Source organism: Clinocottus analis, unplaced genomic scaffold, assembly GCF_023055335.1.
Source record: "Clinocottus analis isolate CAN_PGR_092001 unplaced genomic scaffold, fCliAna1.0.p SCAF_22, whole genome shotgun sequence".
NCBI lineage: Eukaryota > Metazoa > Chordata > Actinopteri > Perciformes > Cottidae > Clinocottus > Clinocottus analis.
Genome location: NW_027175954.1, coordinates 8,557,701 through 8,585,245, shown reverse-complemented (window position 1 = coordinate 8,585,245; position 27,545 = coordinate 8,557,701). Strand labels below are relative to the sequence as shown.

At 39.2% G+C, this 27,545-nt stretch overlaps 1 protein-coding gene across 2 annotated transcripts in view; it reads left to right on the top strand.

The window, feature by feature from the left end:
• The window catches only part of rptor (regulatory associated protein of MTOR, complex 1), a 126,378-nt gene that overhangs the window by 44,426 nt on the left and 54,407 nt on the right, over positions 1 to 27,545 (top strand). For both annotated transcript variants that reach the window (XM_068589217.1, XM_068589216.1), the window contains exons 7-10: positions 1,275 to 1,450; positions 12,002 to 12,061; positions 19,244 to 19,344; positions 21,407 to 21,551. In XM_068589217.1, coding sequence (XP_068445318.1) covers positions 1,275 to 1,450; positions 12,002 to 12,061; positions 19,244 to 19,344; positions 21,407 to 21,551 — 482 coding nt within the window. The remainder of the gene's footprint in view (positions 1 to 1,274; positions 1,451 to 12,001; positions 12,062 to 19,243; positions 19,345 to 21,406; positions 21,552 to 27,545) is intronic.

Here is a 27,545-nt window from a genome sequence, read left to right as displayed (position 1 = left end):
GGCCTCCAAATGTTATTGAAGTTACACATCATATGCAAGCCTCCTCAATGTTTCCATTTTCATATTTGCAAGTATTGACTAAGTCGTACCGGAGATAGCATTTAATTCTGTATTTAGAATGGGCAAGAGAATTGTTTTCCACTAAAGACCACCTGCTTAGGAGCACGCAAAAGGAAAATTCCCTCACTGGGATCGATAACTATCACATTATCATAACGTTCTCCAAATGTCTGAGGCAGTGGGTCAATAGCAATGTTTCGGTTCCTAGTACAAGATGGCAAAACACACTGATTTGTATCTTCTGTATTTACATTTTCCTCTTGGTTCTGCACCAGATAAAAAAGGGGGTTCACCCAGTACAGTAGCATATGAAGAATAAATAACATATCTATGATGGACAAGGGACAGGAGATTCCTTATATGAATTCAAAGATAGGTGCATTTCTGGTTGTAGTGAAGTATGTTGTCAAAAGCTGACAAGGGACCAAATTAATAGCAGATTAGCCTTTTGGAGGAAAGTTTTCTGGGGGCGATGATTTGATGATTGCAACATAGTCAGATCAGGTTTGTGTAGGTGGTGCCAGGGTTCTAATGCCTTCACCTGGACAATCGCACAAACTCACACTTTGACTTCAGACTAGTTTTCAAACTTGTTTTTACTTCAAGTATAAAGGTACAAAAGAGGTCTCCTTCAGCTCTGTATTTTGTCTGACTTGCTTCAGTACATTTCTTTTAGATCAGTCTTGAAGCTGTTGCTCTTTAATCTGTCTTTGACCTTTTATTCCATGTCTTATCTGGTCTTCAGCTCAAGTTCATCATCCTGTCTGCTTCTGTCGTCCTCTTTCTGTTACTGCCACAATACCAAGACTTTCATTTGTGACGATGCTAATTTCAATTTCTGGCTCCTATAACATCAGAGCAAACAAGAAATAGCAGTCAAACATATTTTTCTATAAATCTGTGTCAACAAATTTGACTGCAAAGGGGCGCTCTCCTATCACCTTTTTAAAGTCAGATTGTCTGTTCCTCAGCTCCTCATCTCTTTCTGACCCTCTGTCATTCAATTCCTCAGACAATAAGTCAGGTTTCAATAATTTAAAGTTTTGGGTCTGAAACCCTGATTCATAATGAGATTGGTTGCTGCAGTCTCCAGATCGTCCTCAGATATACTTATTATTTTACACAGACACATTTTAGTTTACATATCTCGATCAGGTGGTTATTGCAGCGCCAAATGAATGTGAGCGAACGCTAACATGTTTTTGTCTGTTCAGGTCGCAGCCATTAACTCCAGCCACCCGCTCGCTCAGATGCCACTGCCGCCCTCCATGAAGAACTGCATCCAGCTGGCTGCCTGCGAGGCCAGCGAGCTGCTGCCCATGAACCCTGACCTCCCAGCTGACCTCTTCACCTCCTGCCTCACCACGCCCATCAAGATCGCCCTCAGATGGTAATGTTTCTCTCACACTTGTATTTCCTTTCTCTCTGCCAAACTGTTTTTTTACGAAGCATTAAAAGTGTGGAACATTCCAGATGGTAGATTCAGGTTGTCTTATATTTATGCTGAAGTAAGGGGTAGCTGGGTTTTTTTGTCACCGAACTTAAACAGTGTTTTTCAATAATGAATCCAAACAGCCTTTAAGTAGCAGGAGGAGAGACTTTGTTATGGTCTGTCTTAGTGGGCAAGAAAAATGTTACATAAAGTTTCTACTCTGGAAGGATTTAAATAACTTTTCTGCTCATGATGGGTTCATTTTCAAGGTACAGTCCGACTGTGGACTGTATCGATTTCTGTAACAAGTAATGCGCTGGAGCTGCACGGTGGTGTAGTGGCTAGCACTGTCACCTCTCAGCAAGAGGGGCCTGGGTTCAATCCCCGATCGTCTAAATGTCTATCTCTAAATGTGCCCTGCGATAAATTGGCAACCTGGGGGTACCCATGACCCTGAATAGGGTAAGCGGTTTGTGTTTACACAAACACAGGAACGGAGAGGCAGATTAGTGCAGGGAAATGACTCTGACATGCATCTTGATTATCTCTTGAATGTTGATGACTTAGTGTAGAAAATTCAATAATTGGACATTTAAAACTCAAATCTCCAGTACAAAGGTTCAATAACAAATGGTTGTTCGTTTCTACTGGCTGCCCCTGAACGCAACAGACTTGGTACACATGCAACTTGTTTACTTTCTAAGCGAGGCTAAATAGTGACAGAGGTTTTGGTGAGGGCCGCTGAACTTCAGCAGCCCAATATGGATACAATCTGACCGGCCCCCACTGGCTTAAAAGCCAACACATCGCCATCCATCTTTGAATAATTCATAATAATTTTTGTTGATGCATATAATGTGATTTAAAGTTGCTATTCTTTATTTCTCTATTTCATATGTTATCTGATATTTTTGGGGTAATGTATAGCCTATAATTAAAAGCAAAAGATTATGCATTTGAATACCTTTTTGGACTTTAATTAGCCGCATTACAGTAACCAAAGCCTCAAAGCATTGAAGTCCGCCTCAGCAGAGACCAAAACCTTCCTCTGAAATCCGACCCTGTTTAGTATTCAGCTATGATGAAAAATGTAAACCGACATCATCCACAGCTATGCAAGGATTATGATCCCCGCAGAGGACGGTTAAATAAAAAAATTGGTGAAAGATATTCAGAAGAAATGTGTTGAGACTTGGCTGATAGAGTGGCCTGATGTAAAAGCAGCATGATGCATCATTCAGAGGACTGTACGGATGGAGCTTCGAGCTAAACCACGGTGGGAGCACACGGGTTGCGTCAGACCGTCAGCTGTGTGGGGAACGCTGAGCGTGTGGGGCTTGCATACCAAGGCAAAGGTGATTGCATCACCTCCGATCCCCCGTCAACACAAAACACAGTTATGCCATCCATTGTCGACATACACATGCTGTAACTTCACATCCTGTATGTAGGGCAATTTGGCAGAAGCAAAAAAAGTATCAAAGTTTCAAAAGTTGGCTTCCAATGCCAGGTCATGTTCTTAGTCCTTTAATTGTTATTGCTAGTGAACAACAGCTGTTTGGTTAAAGGAGCTTGAAGTATAGGGGTAGGAAGTGAAGAGGGGTGGGGATCTCGGTGAGCTGCTTAGCTTCCCCAGACTGCACAGATATCAGTGGTACTGTAAATCATTACTTATCCACTCAGTTTTTTGCATTTTAATAACCTAATTTACAAACACTAAAAGTCACAGGGAGGATTTAAGAAACTTTCATCTACACATTTGAATAAGATAACTATTTTTTTTTTTTTAAGTATGTAAGTGTTAATGGCAGCTTGTCTTCAGGAGGTGTCCTACAGCTAGTGGTATGTTTTTTCTCTGCCAGAAATGGTGAAGAGTTTCGTTTATCTTCCTCCGCTCTAAATCTACACCCCAGCATGACCTTCCGCATAATGAGGTCTCAGTATTATGCCATTAATATTGATATCTCTTCCCGACATTCCATTTTGGAGAACAAGTTACTAAAAGCCTGCTGGGTAATATTGACTGAGCTATTCCTTAATACCCTCTGCCTTCAAAAAAGGGATGTTGTGGGGAAACGTCAAGCTCCAGTATTCATTAATTCAACAAGCTGGTTGGCCATGAATCAGAGGAAAGTTAGTCATGTATTACTGTGTGTAAGCGTTATATATGAATTTTCCTTACATAGCTCACATAGTTGAGTTTGATACGCTTCTTTAGCATAAATGTTGAACTCCAATGCTTCGAAGGAGAATGTTCAATGGTATTACTTATTAATTTATTAAATAATTCAACCTTTAACCAACTCCACTCCACGCCCAGGCTGACTTTACTATATTGCAGAGGCTGTACAGTTTTAGAGCGAGTGGACGTATTGGTATTATGCTCGTTTATCATGAAAGAGGCTAAATTATGCTTTAAAGTAAAAATGTAAAAAGCTACAGTTTGTCATGGCCTTTTTTACAGGGGTCCCTTGACTTCTCTTGTCAAGATATCTGAGTAAAAAATGGGGTTCATCGGCACCCACAAGTCTCTACTTCATAGACCACTTTATTTGTACATGCTTCTTCCAGAGGATGGATGCTTTTGTTAGGTATATTGACAGTGAGGGTTTCTCTGAGCAGTTTCAAAAACTGAAGTGTTCGCCATGCTATGGCCAAAAAATGCCTGTCTTGCATAAATCTTCAAATATGAAAAGTTTTTGTTTTTCTAAATCACAGCATGACTTTTTTCGTGTTCCTTAAAATCTTGGGGTCTTAATGTGACATTTTGGCGGAATCTTTGATTATGTTTTATCTATTCTCGTGTGGTTAAAATTGTTAGATTCAGCACCAAATCTGTATCATGAGCGGTATCATGATCATGAGTGGTATCATGAGCATGGGAATGCCATTATATACTTAGATCATAATGTTCTAGGCCTTGTTACACTTTCACAACAATTTGTTTTCTGATTAATGATTAGAACAACATGGTACAAAGTGCTGAGCTCCTTCCCAACTTAATAATGCTTAATAACTCAGTATAATATATATATATATATATATATATATATATATATATATATATATATATGTGTATATATATATATATATATATATATGTGTATATATCTATAGATCTATATCTATAGATCTATAGATCTATAGATCTATAGATCTATAGATATAGATCTATAGATATATATATATATATATATCTATAGATATATATATAGAGAGAGAGAGAGAGAGAGAGAGAGAGAGAGAGAGAGAGAGAGAGAGAGAGATAAATATATCTCTATAGATATAGCCATTTTGGATGGATGCATGCCACAAATCCAATCAGTTTTCCTTTTGCGGAGGGAACACTTTTTTTGAAATTTAAAATAATTGTTTGAGTTATTTTCCTCTCAGATGCACATAATATACATTTGCATTCTGCCAGGTTTGGTAGAGAACAACTATTTAATTAAACAAACAAGCTGTGACCTGCATCTACATCAATCTGGCCTCCAGCTTCCCTGAGACCCAAAACTCTTCACAATTCTCCAAAGGTGCTGCAGCTCCCTCTCATCCTTCCTAATCTTCCCATGATTGGTTGCCATTTCTCTTCTACTCCTATTTTCCTCTAAATAAAGACATGACCGAGCTGTCTTTTCCTTAATTTTACACAGCCCCAGAATGAGGCACGGTGAGAAAATGCGGAAGGGATGGGGTGGAGTTTGGCTGGGTTTGAGTGGGCGGATGGAGGGATTCACTGATGTGCTGGCTTACCTTGGCTTTAAAACTTTAATGAGATGCATTGAAGGATGGGTGATGGGGTTTACACAGAGGGTGAGAGAGCTGGGTAGAGCAAGGCAGAGTGAGTGCATGTGTAACTTTCACTGCTCAGCTGAGCAGAAAATCATTACCGATGGAGCGCCATCTTCAAGGGATTTCCCCACCGCTGCGATGGATGGAGGAGGTATGGAGGAGGTGAGCATCTGAAAATAGACACCAGGGGTTTGCAGGGGAAGGAAGAAAAAGCAACTATGGATGAAAAAAGGAAAGTGCAGGATAAGTACTTCAGCCATGCTAAAAGAGGCCACCCGGAGTCAGCAAGGTCAGATAGTCTGATGCAGTTGTTCGGTCCAACACTTTTTTTCCCCGGAGAGACGTATCATAAACTAGTGCATGGCTTGTCGTGAAATAAAGTGCAGTGGTCAAAATCCACTCGAATCAAAAGATACTCAGTTATGGGTTGTTTTGTGTTTTATCAGCTGTCCATTTTTCTTCAGCTAATGTTCATGTTATGTTCTTAGAATGTGAAATTGTGAGTCATCCGCGATGCTCCATAGAAATGAATAGAAAAAAGGTGACACACAAAGGACTCGTGGTTAATCTTTTTCTACCGAGTTAAAAACAGATAATTGGACAAAAGGAAAAACCAACAACGGTTTGGAGCACCACAATGCTCCTTAATGTCAAGTGGGTTTATTATATTTATTTATTTTTCCATTAATTTGTCATCCATCTGTATATAAATTAAATCCAGCAACTGATTGACTCCCTTATTAAATCGTCTCTACATACAAACACCTTTTACCTAAAAACACTTTACCTCATTTCAGTAGATGGCTCCTGCTGATTGCTGTTTAGCCAAATGTGCTTCAATTGAATGTCATTGAGTTCAGAAACTCTGCCCCTCAAATGATGAAATCACAGCGGCAGTCATAAACTCAACAGTTGTTTCATGATTCACTGTTGGAGCCGCTCCAGGGTTTTCTCTATATATGACGTTCTCTCTATCTTCAATTGAAGGAGAACGTGAATTATTTAGGCTGAATATTTCTTTATTGAATTGTGCTGGAGGCAAAGTCAACGCTTCTGTATGTTAAAGGGATCGCTTTCAATTAGCATATTGTGTCCAGTATACACCTAGCAGTGCACTTTGATGTGAATTCAAAGTGATGGTGATAATGAAGCATGTTTCTATGCTGATCGGACAGGACCTTCTAATTTATCTTATTCATAATCAAGCAGAGCACATTCATCATAATGTATTATCTTTGTAAATGTTGCTTTGAAAGAACAGCAGTTGAACCGGAGCTTAGCAGCCTGCTGCCGCTTAATGAGCAACTTCTTGTGACCTTATGTAACAATGAGGAATGTGGTAAAAAAGCAGTTGAAACGCAAATATTCTTTTGTTCTCATAGTCATTATACATGCTACTACAAAATGGATTTTCACATCTACTGACCATGTAACAAAGCGAAGACATTGTCTTGTGCTCATTAGCTGTACGATTTTTGTACTTTAAAAGATCACACCATGATCCTAAGAGAGGATGAAGTGATATCAAGACATGATATAAGAGCAGGACCAGGTTTAGAGACATCTGGATGAAGCATCAACAGGAGTCAACTGGCACAAAAGAAAAGAGCACCAAAACCGCCATACTGTCATATTTATATTTGAGATGATTTCATAGAACATACTGAGTGTGATATGTGTCATGATTATCGTGGGTCAGCGACAGAGCAGATTCACTTCGAGATCACCCAGCGCTCCCTCCGGTACATGACTGATGGAGACGGTGTCTTGGGACAGGAAGGCTGATTGAAGGAGTAATGAGCTGTGGAAGACAGCTCGCTCCGCAGGGACCAGAGGACACGCTCTGCTCCCTCCGTTCCTCCTCCTCCACCCACCCTGGCAGCAGTATAGTAGTTTCTTTGCACAAGATCTACTTAATTTTCCTCATCAAAGTTTAATATGTACATGGCACTTCACCTTCTCCTCTCTGCACCCACACACTCTCTAACCCTCCGATCCAATTAAAGTTTGGCAACCTTGCTGTTGTAATAATCCCTCAATTTCCTTCTTCATCTCTGAACTCCAGCCGTCCTGTACTTTAATCAACATATCATCCATACTCGTTTGATGGGTTTTCTCAATAAAAAAACTACGACTTCTTACTCCAAGGTTGCTCTGATCTACATTTTTGGGACCCATCACCGATCACTGAAAGCAGTGTCGGCCGATAACAAATGGAGCAGAGGAGAAACTAGCAGTACATTTGCCAGGAGGCAGTGTATGTTACAGTTTGTCCATGAAAACAAACTGCAGCTCCTCAATGTGATTGAGATGCGAGCATGTACAAAGCCGGTGGGTGTGACACATGGGTAGTGTAAAATGAGAAAGTATGTGTTGTGCGTGAGAAGTGCAAGTAAAAAAACATGTTTTGTACACTTGTGTGGTGAAGCCATTTTAAGAGCACGTAGATACATTTTCTTGTGAGTCATCTTGCATCATCTGAGTGGCCTTCATTTAGACAGTCAATCAAACTATTTAGGATGAATATCGGTCGATAATAATCAACTGGAAAACCCTTATTGTCAAAACAGTAAAAGGTGAGACGATCCACTCTGAAAGTGTTGATTATGTCTCACTGCAACATCCATTGACCGTATATCTTTTATCAGCTTTGTATTGGTTTCAATCACACTTACTCTTGTTTAGTTGGAACGACTTTGAAGGTATTTTTTTCCCCTCGAGTCATAAACGAAAAGATTACTATGTTTACATTATACAAATCATGGTCTCCAGAGGATCACGCATTACTTGAATGTCCTTGACTTTTATTTAGTTCTACTAGTGAGAATAATAGAATTATTGAGAAGAAAACCATTGACAAAGAAGCATTACTACCAGGCAGATTTGAGGATAATTTAGCAATTCGGCCCTTTGGGACATACCTGTAAAACCCGTTTTACAACACACTGGCTTTATCTACTTTTATTTGACTAAGGGACCTATTTTCGTGGGGATGTAACGACCAGTGCTGTTTGTTAATTTGCAGACATTGAAATTTGCTTCGCCTGTCTCTGTGTTTTTTATTTATTGCTCAGCACAGGTGTCTTTTGAGTCACAACAGCTGGGAGGTTTATTCAAATGAGGTTTCACAAGAAGAGAGTTGTTGGTATTTTAATTGGAAATGGACTTTATTGTGAGAACAGACTTCGCAGAACCACATTGGTTTTAGACACAAATCACGTCATCAACATCAGCAATCAAAATACTTTCAATAACAAATGGGTTTTACATTTACAAGCAGTAGATGCATTTAAATTGGCATTAGAAATTAAATACTAGTAAACTAGTCTGCATGTATTTATATATGAATTATTAATTAAGTATGTGTTGTCCACATCTGCTTCATACTGTGTAAAAAGCTTTACCTATAGTTCATTAAATCCCTGCAGGCATCAGATGGCATCAGGAGACACATGTTGATAAATCTGCAGCTACAGATTTAAGAAGTGACGCACCAGAGTGCAGTGTCATTACGCACACGGCCGTCCACCATGTTTACCTTCATTACATCAGGATGCTACAAAGTAACCACACATCTGTACAAACACCAGACTGCGCTGTTATAATTTGGTACTTTGTTGTTTATGCAAGAAACATTGGGTTTTTGGAGCTAAATAATGCTGGATGTCACTGCCTCCTTACCAACTGTCTTCTTGGCCAAAGGGAAATTTCATGCTTTATTCCTGAAACGCAAAACGACGCAAACACTGGCTAAGTGACATTTTACAATATGTTGTGACCATTTATGGAGTTATATACGGAGTAATTTGAACTGAAATAGCACAGGATTGATACAAAGTTGGCTGTCTCTATAACTAGTGGCAGATTGGAGCTTTTCAGAATTATTTTCCAAGCTTGACTCATTTCTGAGATGAGCTGCTGTTCATGTTTGACAGTGTCCTACTTTGAGTTGTTACAGCACCCCTAAAGTGACATATTTTTCTTTTTGGATGGTATGAATGAATCTCTAATTAGCACATGCTAGAATGAAAGCCTCATCAGGCTGAAGTGCATTCAGCAGATATTTGACAAAGCCCAGTGGGTTTTAGGTGAGACCAGGACAGATCTGAAAAGATTCTGCACGCTGCTTCCATAAAAGTTCTCTCCACTGACCTCACCACTAATTCAAACGATTCATCCTCAGTATTTATATCCTGTGAGTAGGCAATGAGGTCTGTCTATTAAAACATGCACACATCTACAATTCAATGTATCTTCTAGCTGCATACCATATATTGATATCCAATTCATACATCATTAGTCTCATTTAGGCTGCGTCATCAGAAGGTATAGTATGTTTTTGATAATCTGGGAGCACAAAGATATGTTGTGGATCAAAATGACTATAGATACGTATGTGACTTAATCTCTATTCTCTATAAACTGATACCTGCCTTTGAATGCAAAATCTGTAGGCAACAGGAAAAGGCTTTGTTTCGGACGACTGCTTGTTCCTGTTTTGTAGCTCAACAGACCACACGGAGAGCATAAGGGCAGATGTAATTTACAACCTGGGTATCATCCAATGACAATTACATTTTGTTTTAAGGTATAAAGTAAACAGTTTATTAAGTAAAAGGGCTACTAACCTGGTTTTAGATCTCGTCTCTCAAATCTCCATTCTTGCATCTCAAGTTGCTCATTAGACTGACTAATGAGCAGCACACAGAAGAGGAAGACTTGGCTCGGATAGCCGATGAGTTCATAGATTGGATGGGACCAAACACTACTCTCTTCCCTTTCTTACCGTTCTCTTCTCCTATCTGCAACCCCTGAGGGGCTTTACATCTCCTTGGACAGCAGCTGGGTGGAAACACGATCTCACTGATGCAACCTCCTGCTTGGTCTGTGCTCTGTTCACTTTGGACCGTCTGTTTCTGCCAGACTCCATTTATAGTTAATCATCTCTGTTTGTGTTGGGGAATTCACCGCATCCCCATTGCGCCAAGCACAGATTAATTTTTTTTTTTTTAAAGTATTTTAACTGTGGTTCAAATGAAATGCAAAAGGAAACCATGTTGGATTGTTTTAGATTTGAGAATCAATGAAATATCTTTGTTACCGCCAAACAGCAAAGTGCTGGCACACATCAATGCAGATTTTGTGTATTATGGTTAGGGATGGGTATCTTTTTTTTTTTTTTTCCGATATCGGTGCTAAACCGATACTTTTAAAACGATACCGGTGCCTAAACGGTGCCTGCACCGATACTTTTTTATTGCCAAGGCCATTTTTTTCTTCAAATTGAACAATATATTAACTGTTTTAAGGATACTATGAATATAAATTCATACAAAACACTTCAAACTACGGCTTCAAACTGTTTAACTTCAAACTCCAAACAACATATAGGTATTTATTTATTTAAAAAAAGAACAGACCAGCTTAAGGTGGCCTGATAAGGAGCGTTTGCAACAGAACTCCAGTCAGTTTGTTGAATCGGTTGGATTCAACAAACTGCTTCTTTACTGGACAGCAGATCATCATTAATATCAACTGGAGAGCTTTACTGGACTACAGCTTTGTTCGCTCTGTGAGCGCGCTGCGTGTGCACGCTGGTAGCCCCACCCCTTTGCGCTCCGCCGCATGCAGCAACATGAGAGAGAGTGGAGCAGTGACTGCGCTCTAATCCGCGCTATTTTAATAAAGTATTGATACTAAAAATATGCGAACTATCGTTTTTAACGCACGGGTACTGCACTACCTTTTTAGTATCGGTATGCCGTGCAACTTTACAGAGTAGTGTAAAAAAAACAAAACAGTATTTAAATCGGCTCAGGCACCGAAAGGAAGCACCGAAATCCGCGTTGTTTCGGTCGGGTGGGTACCGGGCGTCTTGGAACCGGTGCCACATTCGCACCGGTTCTCGGTACCCAACCCTAATTATGGCTTTCATTGAAAAAAAGTTTCTGATGATTAAGACTTTGGAACAAGTTATTCTGGTTACATCCGTCCTTCTCTTTGTTCCTTGAGTGCCAGGCACATGTTGTTCTTATAAGAGTCACTCTGGTGTCATGTGAGATCTCATCATCCCCCAGCATCCAGAACAACCTTTGAATGAGAGAGCTTTAGATTAGGGTGTTTGGGTGCAATAGTGTCAACAAAAAAGGGCAGTTTTATGCGAGTTGTCAAATTCCTACTAATTTTTCAAATAATTCAGTAAAGGTTAGCTAAACCAAACTTTTAGAGGAAGAAAAAAAAATAGTGAGCTAAAGGAACGTAATCTTAGTTTACATTGTAATCTCCAGCGCTGTAGTGTACATGCACACTCACAGATACGCCTGTGCTCCTCCGGGTTCCTGCGCCGATCTGTCAGGGCTCTAAGCAGCAAACCTGCTGTTACCTACAGCTGGCCCGACCTGTCAGAGCTATCCATGCACAGTAAACAATAACCTCCATGCCAGACGTTTGAGAACTATGACTGTGTTTCCTGGTGCCTGCCCCCTCCTCTTTGACTGTAACTTAGCCAACATACACTTATCAAAGTGCTCAGTGGTAATCTTTAAATCTCTCATTTTTCATTTGAGTGTTTTATTCGTTGATTCTCTCTCGTAGGTTGTAAAATCTGTACCATAGAGGCCAGACTTTTATTATTGCTATATACTCTGAGCCCCTCTCGTTTTCTGTCCAACTCTCATCAGCAGCCTTTTCTTTTCTTTGTCTGTTTTTCTCCCCCAGGTTTTGTATGCAGAAGAGTGCCAAGTTGGTGCCAGGGGTGACGTTAGACCTCATCGAGAAGTAAGTGGCACTCCACCGCTATCCTAAATAAACAAAAAACACTGTTGTATGTCTTTGCCTCTTTCTGTCTCTCTCTCTGGAAGGTGCAGTCTAGAGAGATCATTATCCGGTTTTCCTCGTGTCTGTCTATCTTCCTGTCTGTTTTCTCTGTGTTGTGTTCAGTCCTGCAGGTGCAATTCTTTGCCTTTGTTTCTCCTTCACAGCCAAAGCATCAGCAGTAGTTTGCCTGATTTAAAGCTCCACATTTCTTCTATAAACCTCCAGGTGCCAAGCGGCTGAGCGTGGAACATCTCTTGCTCTTAGGCACACACAATGTGATATTATAGTGCTTAATATGGATTTCATATCCAAAGTTTCAGTAGTTTCACAAAACCATCAAAGATCCTTTTTTTTCTCAGCCTTAAGTGCAATGCAGACTAAAATGACACCTATAAACTAAGTTGGTTGAGAAGGTTTAAGAAGTAGTGATAACTTAAAAGCAGACTGTCATGTATTTTTGGAAAGCCCCTTGAGGTGCTAAACCTGAAGTGTCTTAGCAGTCTCTTAATGACATTTGCTTAAAAGTGAAACGTTTTTCGTCACATGCTCAAACTATGATTTTAGTTTGCCACAGACAGCCAGACACAGTGTGTTAGTGCATGTACACACAATTGACAGAAACACACACGCAAACACGGAACCTGGACATACGTGTGTCTTCAACTAGAATTCTGCTCTGGTTTTGATTTGTGGTTGTTTACTTTTAATGTAAGCTCAACACTTTGTACATTATGATCAATTAACATGAAAGTCATCTTTGCACAACAATATACTCCATCAATGTGTTTTTAGACGTCCTTTATTGGGGACCAACCATCATTAGATCATATTTTGGGTTAATTTATGAATAAATTGACTTACTATTGGTTTCCTCACATGTTACAATTAATAAATCAGGAACCAGCTATTAAAGAACATATCTCCTTGTTTTGATTAAAGGCTTATTTAAGTCATACTTATTGGTCCAGTGTGTAAGTGGATCATTTTTGGGGAGTTAACATGTTCACTCAACATGTTTCCTATATTTCAACAATATTGCTGAGGAATTATTTCTGATTCCATGAACATTTCTTACTTCACATCTTTTTTGTCATTGTTCTTACTTTTAAAAAAAAATTTAAACAGTTGACACTTCCTTTGATTTTCTTTTCACACTATTCTCTATATTCCTTTTCCTCTTCTGTCAAACACCACTTCTGTCCACGGGATACACATTACCCAGGAAATTCCTTCATACTGGACATAAAACTGCTGCAGGATGCGTAACCACGAGAGCGATGACTAATGCCTTTAAAGATGATTTTATTTTTTCTACATTCTGCCTTTTCAACATCACCAAGATCAGTCGTTGGGTTTGACAACATTGAAGCGCTCCATTCATGCTCAAGTTCTCTTGTCCTCCTCAACCATTATTACTTGATTCACCAGAAGATAGACTTCCTTGGAGAGGTTAAAAAGTTATTCATGAATCGTTTGTTGTGAGGGGAGTTTTAGCACCCACTAACATCACACTGCGTTATGGCAGAGACGGCGCTGGAGAGAGAATGCGCATCTCATTCTTCCTTCAGGCATTAGTAACACTGAATATCAGAGACGTGATGTTCCACAAAGGTTTGGAGTCAGTATGGCGTCTAAAAAATGTATTCAAAATGGTTTCATACAAACTGATCTGAATTCAAATCATGCATCAAATTAACAAGTTCTGATCATAAAAAGTAAAAAAGAAGAAACCTTCAATAAATAAAACATTCAAATGAATATAAATTATATATAGTTTTAGAATATATATATTAAAAAAAAAATTAACAAAATCAAAGCCAGGCCTAAAATGTGAGTTTAAAGTTTTCTTTTTTAAATATGTCCACAATCTCTGATAGAGATATTGAGAGATACTCGATGGCTGGAGCCAGAGAGGCTAAAAGTGGCCATAGCAGTGTTTATTTATTAGAAGCCTGTATGGTTTAAAAAAAAGAGTTGAGCAGCAAAAAAGTTGCTGACCTGTTCTGTAGTAGTTTGTTTACTCCACTGAAATTGAATTTGAGATGTTGCCAATTCCAAACAGTGTTAAAAAACTAATAAAAGTCAAATTAATTCAACAGATAACCTTGAATTGATGTGCAAACAGAAATATGAAATGTAGGATTTTATATAACAATATAAAAGTAAAGTATATTTAGACTCTGACAAAACGATTTCTCAATAAAATACAAGCCACCACCATGTATCTTAATTAAATGTATCACAAAACACTTTTTTTCTGATAATAAATCAGATTTGTCATTCATTTTAAACCCCAGAGTTTTTACATTTCACTCCGATATAAACCCCTTTTTATAAACGGAACCATAAACACATGGGAGTGTTGGAACATACAGTATTTACATTGATACATCAGGATGTGCAGCAGTACATGATTAACAGAAATCAGTGTGGAATAAGTTGTGTGTTATGGTGAGGATACAGCAACAGTGTTGATAGCTTTTTGAAATTTTCTCTCTAGGAATTAAAAGGCACTAATTTAGACCTTTCAGGAAACTGTCATTATGTGGACTTGAATGTTGACAACCGAATTTACAAGTTAAAAACTGATATCACGTTGAGTCTGACGTGACATGAACGCAGCATTTTATCTGACTGGGATACATTTAATTCACTACAATGACCCAATTAAGTGCTGAGAGAGTATGGTTTTTCTTCCTGCACTAATGTCTCAGCAGCCCTGAACATGACTGAAGAAGGGCTCTTTGTGTTTCATCTGGGGGGTCGGTGAAGTCCATGATGCTTAAGTTGCGGTTTTGGTTCATTGCATGTTGTCCAGAGGGCTAAATGTTGACTCAGTTGATGTCCCGAGATAAATAATGGAGGGTCTCGAAGAGCGTATAAAATTTAAATGAAACCAAACACATTTTCCATCTCCCCTCTCTGCTCTATGAAGCCAGGTCAAACATATTTTTCGGGGATACTTGAACACAAAAGGAAATATCACAGAAACAACCGTTTCAACTATGAAGCTGTTTAATGCATTTTTTTTGTCAAAGCTACTTCTCTAATCATTTTTGCTTTTTTATAACCGTCAATTAAATGACTATAGGAGGGGAAAAAATACTCAAAGTGATGAACTGACTAAGAATTATCCCACAACAGGGCAAATACAAAACAGATTAAATAATGTACATTTGTTAGATAAACAGAGACATTACGAGGCAAAAACTAAAGTCACTCTGACGCTGTTTTTAAATCCCTCTAAGCCATGTTTCTACAGTAGATCAGAACACACAAACCAAACACTTGGCCCTGTCGTTCTCCTACACACTTGGCACAGAGGAGATATTTGCTCTGCAACCTCATTGCATGATGCTGAACCTTTTAAACATATTAAAGTTAACACAAGATGCATAAACATTAAATTGCGTAATTGTTCATAATTTCAGAAGTTGAAAAATATAACGTATTCATCGACTCTCGGGTATATTTCACCCAAGTATTAGCAGTGTAACTTGCACCTTTGGGTGCACAACAGAAATAATGTCCTGGAATACATAGACCATCACAAACTGTTATTTACAACGGTGTCCAGACCTCGTTTAACCAGCTTGTATATCAGCTTTGGCATGTTGGCAATTTGTTTATTTTTGACAGTCGGGTCTCAGAGAAAAAGATGCAACAAATCCATCTGCTACTTGAGCACCACGGACAGCGCCTTGGATTTATCAATACACTGCACTGTGAAATGCGCTGTGGTTTGTATCGTGAAATCACAGGCTTTCACCCGCAGGGTTTTATGCGCATTTTAAATCCTTGCTTAAAAAGTGCCAAAAATGTAAAGGGCTTTACTTTTGGCAGATGTGGACAAGTTGGTGTTATGATAAAAATAAAATGGCTGAAAGTGCAATCGAAACCAATTTTTTTTTGCTCTGCTGAAGAGACAGACATTTTTGGATCTCTTCATCGCCTTAACCAGATTTGATATAATCTTCCTCACATTAATATATGAAAATAGCATATTGTCATCTTCTTGTGCCATCTTCTGCAACTGTAAAGGTCTTCTGATTGGGGAAATGGCGCAGCCTACTGCTTATCTCAACAACCCAAAACCTAATAATTGTACAACTCACTGGTTGGAAATTCATTTTCTTTTGCTGATTCTCTAAAACTCCAGTAAAAATTTGCAAGATATTTGAATGGAAACCTGGCTATTGATGATGAAGGGTGGCTGCAATCAGCTCCGGTGGCCGTGGCGCAGCGTGCACCTGGTGAAGGCCACTGATATTTTAGAGCCATAGTCGGGTTCACAGATTCTAACACAAACCAAGTTAAAATCGATTATAAAGGTAGCCTAGACTAAATAGTTATTCAACTAAACAACTCCTGCACCTTCTCTGCTACAGAGGATTGAAAAAGTAGGTAGAGCAGGACAACAGAGAGGGGTGCAACACCGCTCTTGTTGTCTTGTCTTCTTTTTCTTTTTCCAAACTGACCAAGCATAACCAGCAGCTGTATATTAGGTTACTAGAAGCTATTTCTATCTGTACCGCCTTTCATTCTCACAATTTGACACAGTAAGTTAGCTGTAGCTACAACAATAATGACATTTACTTGTCAACTGACTGTGTTATCCTAACAACAACAAAAACAACAACACAAAATCACACTTTGAAGGCTGCAGCAGAGAGACGCAGGGAAGCTGGGTATTGGCCGGCCTTCGGTTAATCGTCACAGCATCTTTTCTTTTCGTTTGTCATAATTTTCGGTGTCCAAATTGCTCATTTGTGCATGAGCAAATGGATTATGGGCTGTACACTCACTGATCATTTCTAATTGGCAACAAAGTCACACCTTTAAAGGTCAAACACAGTTGGAAAGCATGTATCAAATACTCACCACCCTGGAAACATTACAAACATTTGTTGCAAAATGTATTCAACATAATGCCACCATTGAGTCGTTGTGTGCTGTTGATTTGTTTATTAATTTGATTATTCCTCTTGTCTATCCTCCATCTGTGCGTCCATCTGTCTCCACTTCCCACATACTTCCAACACACATTCTGCTCATATCAATCCATAAAGAGCCTTTCAGATAAGAGAGTCACGATGCAAAGAGCATGTGGATTTTACCTGCTTACAATGCATTCGGCCTCTCTCAAGCTGCAGTGGCTCTCACTGTTTCCCTCACAGTCGATCTCCTGAGTCTTTCACAGTGAGTCCACAGTGAGTGGGAGGGGGAGGAGGGGGGTCTCTAAAGTTAGACTCCATTATTACAGGAATCATATAACTGTGATGGCATCTCAGCATTAATAATGCCGAGGAGATCCTTTATTGATCCTGAAAGGAAACACTTGATGCCCCCCTCTCCACGGGGGGAGGGGGAGGGGTAGAGTAGACATCTGGCACGTTCCTCCAGACAAGAGCAACAGCGTATCCCTTGTATAGAAGACTATTTGGCCCTGTTATTGTATTCAGACATATTCAGATTGTTTATTGATCCAGCTGAGGTCAGACTTGGCCTTTGGGTGTTGGGAATTAGGCACTATGAAGCACCTTTTTATATGCTAAAAGCAAAGCCGCTGCCCCACCAGTCGTCACAATGCAGCTCACTATAGGATTATGCCCACATACCTGGTTAATGATCTATAACACATAAAACGGCTGACCTGCAGCGCTGCAATGTGGCAGACATTAAGACCTCTGATGGTCTTGTTTACCAAAGTAGGTCATAGAGAGGCATTTGTTTTAATTTGAATGACTTACAAGGTGCTTCATCAAATAGAAATTACTTTGAATAAGTATCACCTGAACTAAAATGGATAAAACAATAATTTTTGCAGATATTTTGATGGATTGACTCCTTTTCCAGCCTGTCAAACAATTCACCCACCACCAGTATTTGACCCATTCTCTGCCCTTTTGCCTCCTCAAAGATATTACACTGGATATAGAGCAAGCTTATGAACTGCTGAGTGTTCATCTTAGTGCTGACTCGCCAAACACCTTTGGCAAGCACTCAAAGTGCTCCAAAGCTGGCTCGCCCTCATGGTTATACAGTAGGCTTGAACCTGCCAGGAGTTTCACAGCCTGCTATTATTTGTCACTTAGAGGTGGAAATGGGAGGTTTGGGGCAGGAAAAGGTCAGACTCTCTGTGTGTAGTTATAAGTCATTTATTGGGCTGCTGATCAACTTTAAGTGCCAGCTGCAAGACTTTGGTGCTGATTACACGCTGTGAAAGTATTTTCTAATTGATTAGGAAAGTTACGTATTATTATATAGTAGCATGGTGTCAGTTATTAACAAATTTATAGAACTGTATTTAACGCTTCTACCTCAAAACAAAGACATGTTCTTGGCAGTGCTCCAGTGCACCAGCTAATTATATTCAGACCACTTTAGAAACAAAATGTTTGGCAGTGACAGTGCAAGTTGACATTTCTGAGATGGGGAGAAAATTGGAAGAAAAAACTGAAGAATGTCAATGTTGTGCAATGAATACAACCAATTTTTCAACCCAATCATACCATTTTAATAGAAAACCTGTTGTCGCACAAGTTTAGTGTCTCGGGTTAACATATATGTCGTCTAATGGTAACTTTATTAAAATATGACGTTAGCCAAACATTATATTGACCATTGGTGACCCTATTTTCACAATGCAATCTAGGACCTCTTTCTTGGACTGAAAACCCAAGTGTTTTTCTGGGACAAACCTAGATCACACACCTTGGTACATACAAACTATAAAATGTTAGTGTGCTGCAGGTCTTAAATGTTTTGGGTTTGTTTTAAAACTGACAGAGTGGCACTAAATATTGTTCTATTTATCTGCTACTTTTGGGATTAGTTAATCTCTGTTCTCACAAAATGTTTCATTCATTTCTCTCCTCGTGCCTGCTGTTGCTCTGTGTCTCAACTCTTGCTCTACAGCCTACAGCCTACAATGTGTACAAGAACATGAATATTCAAACTTGCACTCATTGCTAGTCTCTCTGAGTAAGAGCCTAAGTGCCTCTAAATGTAAATGTAAATTTCATCAGATGTGTTGTGATCAAACTACTGGGCAGTTGCCATTTTGCGCTCCGAGTCAACTTTGGGACGTACAGTGAGTGCGGCTGACACACTGCCATCTGTGTTTTGTTGTGTGTGGTGCAGGATCCCCGGCAGGCTCAACGACAGACGCACTCCCCTCGGAGAGCTCAACTGGATCTTCACAGCCATCACTGACACGATTGCCTGGAACGTGCTGCCTAGAGGTGAGGCTTCACATAACTTGTTTAATAAAATAGCATGATTTTATTTTACACAGTTAACAATCTGCCAAAACAAATTACAGTTCACGACAACTTGGGTCTTATTTTTGTATTGCAACGAGTACTAGCCAATGAGAGGCAGAGTAGATCGAGTCTTCATGGAATGCAAATGGTGGGAAATGTAATTTAAACTAGCCTAAATAACACACTGCTTAACAGTCAATGGCGTTCACAGAGGTCATTTGGCACGCAGATGAGAGGGCACTTGTTCTTACTTACTGCCTGTGTGCAACTGGATAAGCTATTGGCGAGCATGCCTCAGGTTGCCTCCCTCAGGTATTGTGGATTATTTGTAGAATTTTGTGTTGTATTAGTTCATAACAGACTCATATGAAGGAGGAATGGATCAGGTCTAGAAGATGTAGAGACAAATAGCCCCCCTCTTTGAGCTTCACATCGGTTGCTTGCTATCAGACAGCTGTCAACTCATTACACTCTACACGTTGGTGCTTTTAATCAGTTCAGAACAGCCTTGATGGCCGAGTCAATGTCTCCATTATTACCGCTCTGTTCCAATGCACAGCCGACAACGCTTGACAACAGTATTAGTCCCAACCCTAGCACTGATTGACAAATCATTGGTCCCCGCACTACGCTTATTGATTGATCCCTTCTTAATCAAGAAACCACTGTTTCATGTCACAATGTCAGACGAATCAGTCGACCTGAACTCAACCTGAAGTGAAGCGGTCTGGACCTAGGTTACCACTTAGGCTCCTTTGGGTGACATCACAGAGACCATGTTTTATACAGGTTATAGTGAAGAGACACCAAAGCTTTGAAACTGTTTTTAAAAATTCTTTATTTCAACGAGCTAGTCTAGCTAATGATAAAAACAAACAAATAAATGATTGCTGTGTTTCAGCTCTCAGGGATCCCAAATTAGGGAACCTTTATAAAAACGGTAGTGAAGCATCAGCAATACTGAAACTTTGAGGCGATCCCTGGTGGTTGAAAATAGCAACGTTGTTGATATAAGAAGCCAGTAGTGCAAGTTGGCTCCTCAAATGGAGATTAAGTGTGTTTAGAGTGTCTAGCACAGTAACAGGGTATATCATTTTCACTGTAATTTGGAGTCCGTAAGAGCAAGTAAGAACACACAAAAATGCGAAAGCAAAACTCTGCTTGTGACAACACATGCAACTAACCATTACCCACAGACGCAGCTTGACCGGTTTTAAATACTCACGCCCGTTTCCTTTTTCACATGAAGTTATCTTCTGCATGCAGCACATGCAGCCTTCTCTCATTGCTCACCTGTCTCACTTGCAGTACACATCCACACACGCACACAGTACACTCAGACTCCCCCCTGAGACAAACTGTATCCCAGCTAGAATAGAAATGTGACAATGCTGATGGCTGCCAAAGCCTTTTAAACCCTTGGGGCTCTGCTGTTAATGAAGCAGCCCAAGTCAGAGAAAATCCCTGTAATGAAGGCACTGCACATTTAATCCACACACACTCACTATTGCCTCTCTTTCTCACACACGCACGCACGCACGCACGCACGCAAGCAACACTTCAACATTTAAACAGCAGAACACTAACAGCAGGCACAGAAGTTGTCAGACACTGTCTCTCATTATATCCCCCCCTCCACCCCTCCCCTCTATACACACACACACACACACACACACACACACACACACACACACACACACACACACACACTTTAACTTCCTCACGCAAACAGAGGAATCACAATCATAAGCCAGAGATTGGCATGGCTGTGGCTCAGCCCTATTGAAGATAATTAGTAGATGAATTAATGAGCTGATTGAAATGTGATCACACCCCATCTGCATATCACTCTGTAAGCATTCACACAAGCTACCCTTTAGTCAGTTTGCTGTAATTAAACTTCAGTTTTTTACTGCAGTTCTGATTTTCATTCACTCACTTGTCTCTTTTCCTTACTGGCAATCTTGTCTTTTATTCATTCAGTGTCTCTCGTCAGACTCCAACATATTGGATCATATATTTTCTGTCTTTTTGTCCTTAGATTTGTTCCAGAAGTTGTTTCGCCAGGACCTGCTGGTGGCCAGCTTGTTCCGCAATTTTCTGTTAGCAGAGAGAATTATGAGGTCGTACAACTGTACACCGGTCAGCAGTCCCCGGCTACCTCCTACATACATGCACGCCATGTGGTAAGACACACAACAAAGCCCAATGCTTGATTTCCTCCACAGATGCCATGGCCTTGTAGTTAGTGGTATATTCTAAATGGTTACTTTCAAACAACCATTTAGAGATTTAAAAATGCACTTAACTTGGTCACTTATGCGTAAATGGCTAATTTGCCTTATTAGCCCAAAGGTTATGGTCTCATTTATTGAATGAAAACGCCTCTATAACAGTTTCCCACTTTATTAACAATGTACTTTGTGTTACTCTGGACATTTGTTTTGTTGATTTGTCTTATTACTTTAGCTAATTAGAAAAACAAACATGTTTTGCCAGTGTGAGATATTAAATACAAGTGCTTGCTAATATGTTTACAAAGTTTAATAATACACATACTCGCAGCAAAAGTCAAGATTTATATTCAGATAGGTTAAGACATTTTGCCTAGCTTAGTATCTGGAAGCAGAGGCTAACAGCTCGCTTGTTTAATTTAAAGTGCCTTCTAATAACTCCAACGTTGTTGTATGGAATCTTCTACTCTATCTTTAGGTTTTAGCACAGGTAGAAAAAGAGAACGAGACACTTTCTTAATCAAGTAGTATAAGCATAAGAGTATTTACTGACCAACAACAACAACTAGCATCCCTGTCTTTATTGTTGAGTTGTCGGCTTCACACACTTTCCTGAGCTTTGGATGTTATTTTTACAACATCAAAATCATACAATTTTAACATTTTAAAGGTGTATTTTTCCTCACATCTTTTTTACGTTCTTAGTTATAATGCAGACCATTATTTCTCATTTACATCGATCAATTTAAGTAAAACAAGTACAAAAGTGTGCGTATAAATTCGCACGCCAGTTTATGTAAATTTTCCCCATCTTTCAAGCCACATTTTTCATACAATACAGAAAAACTAAATGAACTGCTTTAATCACTCTCACGACTTCTGAAATTACATACTGATGAGTAAATGTGAGCCAAAACATGTAGGTGTTTCATTTTCTTAAAATAAATAGCATATGCATACACCTCGTTCATTCTAAGTATATTTCCCAGGATTTAGTTACTTGGTTATTTCTGTATGTGGACTATTTCCAGTGTTGCTGTCTGCTCATGAAGTCGAGGCAGATATTGTCTTTACTGACAGCAGCCTCAGTCAACCTGAATGCTTTGCAGACACACACAAGACAACATGGAGTAACAGCATTGCTGTTTCTTCTACCGCCTACACACACATAACCCGCAGCCAAATATGTCCACCTTTGACTAAAAGCTACAAAATAACACCTGGGGTATATTACAAGACTCTGTGAGGAATGTTAGCAATCTCGAGCTGTGGCAGACATGGCAGATTTAGCTTAGAAGCAGTGGTTCAACTAAATATAAAACTGTACCAGTCTACAAAAATATATTTTTCATTCTCGAACAATAAAAAACTTGTCAATTTGACTTCTCACAGTTTGAGACAAATGCAGTTTCTGGATGTCCTGAGAAGCAATTATGTTGATTTACTTTTCTAAGTCTCATCTTAAAAGTTTATCATTTTATTGGTCCTAAATGAAAGCTGTTGCTTGACAGCTGTGAGTACGAAGAATAGTTAATTGTTTACATTCATAATGACCATTTTTGGGGGGTGGCTTTTGAAGGAAAGCCTCGACTGACAAGCTGTCAGATTTGCTGACATTCTTTCTGGATTTAGTCTTAAAGAGTTAGTGTGAGAATTGGCACCACCAGGCTGTTTTTTTTTGGTTGAATACATTCATAACCTGGCATAGTCATACTTTTGCTGGTTCCTCCAATGTTTCCAACGCCAGATTTAAGGCACAAAAAATGTGCTGGCAAAACCTTTTTTACACCTTTTCTTCGTTCATAAACACAGAGAGAAACCATTTCAATCTGATTTACAAAATGGAGCTCCAAACTTATTTTCCTCACTCTTGGAGAGGTTCTTGCACAGTTACAATGGTCTACCATCTCCCTGATTTGACAGCAACGTATTCTCATTACGAGATCTGTATACAGACACACAGAAGTACTACAAAGCCAACATTATCCCATCATCTATCTCCCTTTAGTTACGCAAATAATTCTCCCACTCTCTATTCTCTTCTTGGTCCTCTATAAATGCATTCCTCCATCTCTCCCACTTTTTATCTGCCTCCTATGAAAAAAAAAAACAAATACAAAAATAAAGAAACTCTCTTCGCCTCGAGGAAGACTTGTTGTGTAACACCCTGGCACCACTTGTTATGAAGAACACTGCTCCTTGCTTCTAGAAAAAGCAATAGTCTTTTTTTTTCTTGCTTTTACCCATTATTTTAGATTGTTGGTATATTGCACTGTTTACCGCCAAAGAAATTGTGAGTTGGACTTTGTTTCACAGCAGCACATGCAGTATTAAGGAGGACAGAATAACGAGAGGTGTTTTAAGAGGGTTAGAAACAAGACGGTGAGAACGATAAAAACGAGGATGGAGAGGGTGTATTAAAGCAATTTGGGGGCTCGTTGATCGATGCTAGTGCCCAAACACAAACAGCAATTGTTATTCAAATGGTGCAGAATGGGGGGGAGCTGATAAAGCCAAGGCTGATTACTCCCTTGTGGGCAGTTAATGTGTGGGTGTGCGTCTATTTTATATGTGTGCATGTGAGTGTGCGTTGCTGCACCACTTTCTGCATGCAACAGGGAAAAGAGCTTAGTCAGCCACCAACTGGTCCTCTACACTCCTCCGTTAGCGGGCGGCCCCTCATCTCACACACCATGCACACTAACACAGACAGGTTTTGGTGATGAGTTACTCATTCGTATTGGCAGGCTCATTCGAGTTAATGCTGTCATCTTGAATGCTGCAGCAGCCTCCTCCCTGTGAGCGTGTCTTTTCAGATTTGGCTGCTCTATCCGCTTGTTTCCTTATCGTTGGATTACATAAACTCCACTAGGGACGAATATTTGTTTGCAAAATTTCTACACAGGTTCCAATTTCAGTACTTTTGAGCCTTGAAAAAATACCCTTGTGATATTTTGCTGTTTTTCTTTTTTTAATGATTATTTATGAATTACCTTTTTTATTGTCATCTTGATTTTGTTATGTTAAGGCTTATTTTAAGAGTTTATTTGCGGATCCCTCAATGGGACCTAAATTTTCAAAATTATACAAAATAAGAAAAAGATAATTTGTCAATATTCAGCTCTACCTTCAACTGTTAAATGTCTTAAAATGTATATTACATATTAAGAAGAAATAGTTTTTGTTGTATTACAAATACTGTCCTAATCCTAGTCCATTTTGGGTTTAACAAACCCGGGAGATCGCTGTTTGTGTTCCTTGTAAAAACAAAATGTACATATTTAAGTGGACTTAAGTTCTGAATTACTTGCATTACTGAAGTTACATAACAAACTTACAAATATTAATACCTAAATTATATCTAAACCTGACGAAGTAGTTTGGTTTCACTTCATAATGTTAACTACATGTTCAAAACTGTGGCAGTAATTCTTGATAATGTGTACTTCCGTTAAAACGTTGTTGAGAATGCAGCTTTATTGTATTGCAACGTAAACAGGGAGACAGGGTTGTAAAAGAATTAAATAAAACACGGAAAAAATGCTAGAAAATTTCGAACAAACTAATAAAAGGTGAACCCAAAGTAATACTGAGTCACAAAATGTATTTTACTAAAGGATGGACACAGAATTATCAGATATTGTTCAGTTCAGTATTAAGTGGCACTGCTAGTTCTACACGTAGAAAAGCTCCATGTCATTCTAAAAAAAACAAATAAAAGCAACTGTGATGGAGAGATAACAGGTTTCCTTTGAGAAGAAATCATTTCCGTGGTCAATCCAGATAGCACCACACCTGCTGTAGGCACCATCACAGACAACATCTAAGATGTTTTAACCTGACACTGGGTTACTTTTCTCATCAGCCTTGAGCTAATATTGGACGAGTATCGCCACTATACCCTTGCATATTTTGTTCCCACATCATAAACCTACCAAAAAGTTACTGGTTCCAGAGTTTCAACTTTTCCTCTCAACGAGCAACTACCATATAGACTTAAGTAAATTGTCATGTTAGTGATTTTGACGCAATGCCGTAAACAAGCACTTATTTTAGCAGATGCTCAGCAAATAAGTTAAAGCAAAAATATTTCACGAAATACTAATCTGACTTGCATCTAGAAGTAGCATGCATCTTTAATGTTTTTTAAAGATTAATGTGATGTAAAAATGTACATCATGAATACAAATACAAGGGATTTTTTGCTTTAAATCTGTTGGATAATCTTTGGTTCAACCAATGTGTATTTTCTCTAAAGTCGAACCTCTATATAGGAGCAATAACATTGCTGAAAGAGTAGCACCTGTTTTTAATAATGCAGTAATGTCTGTTATGCACTGTTGACATTTTTTTTGATGGAAGGGCTGCTGCAGTAGCAACTGAATTAATAAATTCCCCCGTTTTGCCTGAACTTTTACCAGCTGACGAGTTCCAAGTTGCTGGAATAAATTGCCTGTTTGTGGACTTTTATAACCATTTAAGTGATTGATGGAGTAAACTTTCCATCTACATTTTCAGGTAGACAGCCACACAGTTGTTGGGTGCAGTTAATTAAATACAGTTTTAAAGATGAGCTTGGACCCTACTTTGCCATGATTTTTGTAACTGATGGAGCCACCAACTTTTAAAATTGGTCCAGTATTGAAAGAGTACACAGCAGTGAGCAGCTGGTAAAGGAGCTGTACTATGATCTTCTATAATTCCAGCAATTCCGCACCTTAAAATTCTGTGCACTAAAAGTGCTTGTTTTTGCAACTTACAGGCTCAGTTTGTTATTATAAGTGTCTTAAAACATTAGGAAAAGGACACTACAGAGATTTTCTTTGCCTTATGAGTAATTCAGTCGGTCCGTTATTGTGTCAAGTCACTTGTTGCTTATTGACAACTATGGAAATGAGAATGAGAGTTGGAGTACTAATTGTGTTATCTGAGCTTGTTGTGTTCGAGTACAGTAATCATAGCTTCCTGTTATCTAAAAGATTTTCAATGTCAAGACTGAATTTTTTGTGTGAATGCAACACGAGATTTCAGGGCAAGACTTCTTCTCGACAGAAACTTGGTTAGACACAATAATATAAACAGGCCCTTTTAGTGGGAGCTTTACAACCTGTTTCATGACAGCTGCCTGCAGCAATCTCACTCAATACTTGACCACTTCCAAAAATTGTTTTCCTTATTATTCACCTGGACACGAAAAAATGGGAAATAGGGTCAAGGTTGGAAAAAAAACCTGAGTTATTCTTTAAAGGTATAGTGTATATGATTGAGTGACATCTAGTGGTGGAGTTGCAGATTGCAACCAACTAAAGAACCATTTTCTCGCCCCTCCCTTTCAAAGTGTGTTCGAGAACTACAGTGCCCTTCGGGTAGGAATAGTTAGGATGTTATTACTACTCAGAGTTACTCCTATCAATACTCGGTTGTCTTTCATTTAGATCAGGTAAAACTATATTTAAGTATTGTTTCAAGAGCAGCAAAGAAAAGAAAAAAAAGCATAAAGAGTCTCAGACAGAGTGAAGTCCATGTAATTCGTTCTGCATCACATTACATTACATTAGTGCATCTACTCTGTGAACGTGACTCAAACCCTGACTTATGTTAACTGAGGGGTAAAATCATCGAGGCCCCCGAGCTTAATTTTCAGAAAGAAAAAAGAGCTGGAAAAGTGGAAGTAAAAAGAGAAAGACGTAACAAACCATTTTACAGCTTCTCGAGTCTTTTTCGAGTTACATAACCCGATGAATTAAATATGATGACCATGAGAGAATGCTGGTGTTTAGAAAAGGGATTAAGGGCTTCTTGCTGCCCTCTCCAGGACCTCGGTCTGGGAATTTCAAGCGTTGTATGTGCAGGAGGAAGATACAAGGAGGAAAATGTGAGCTGAAGAGAATGAGAGTGCTAAAGGAAGGATGAGCCGTGTCCTAGCATGTCCTAGGAAGTGCTGGA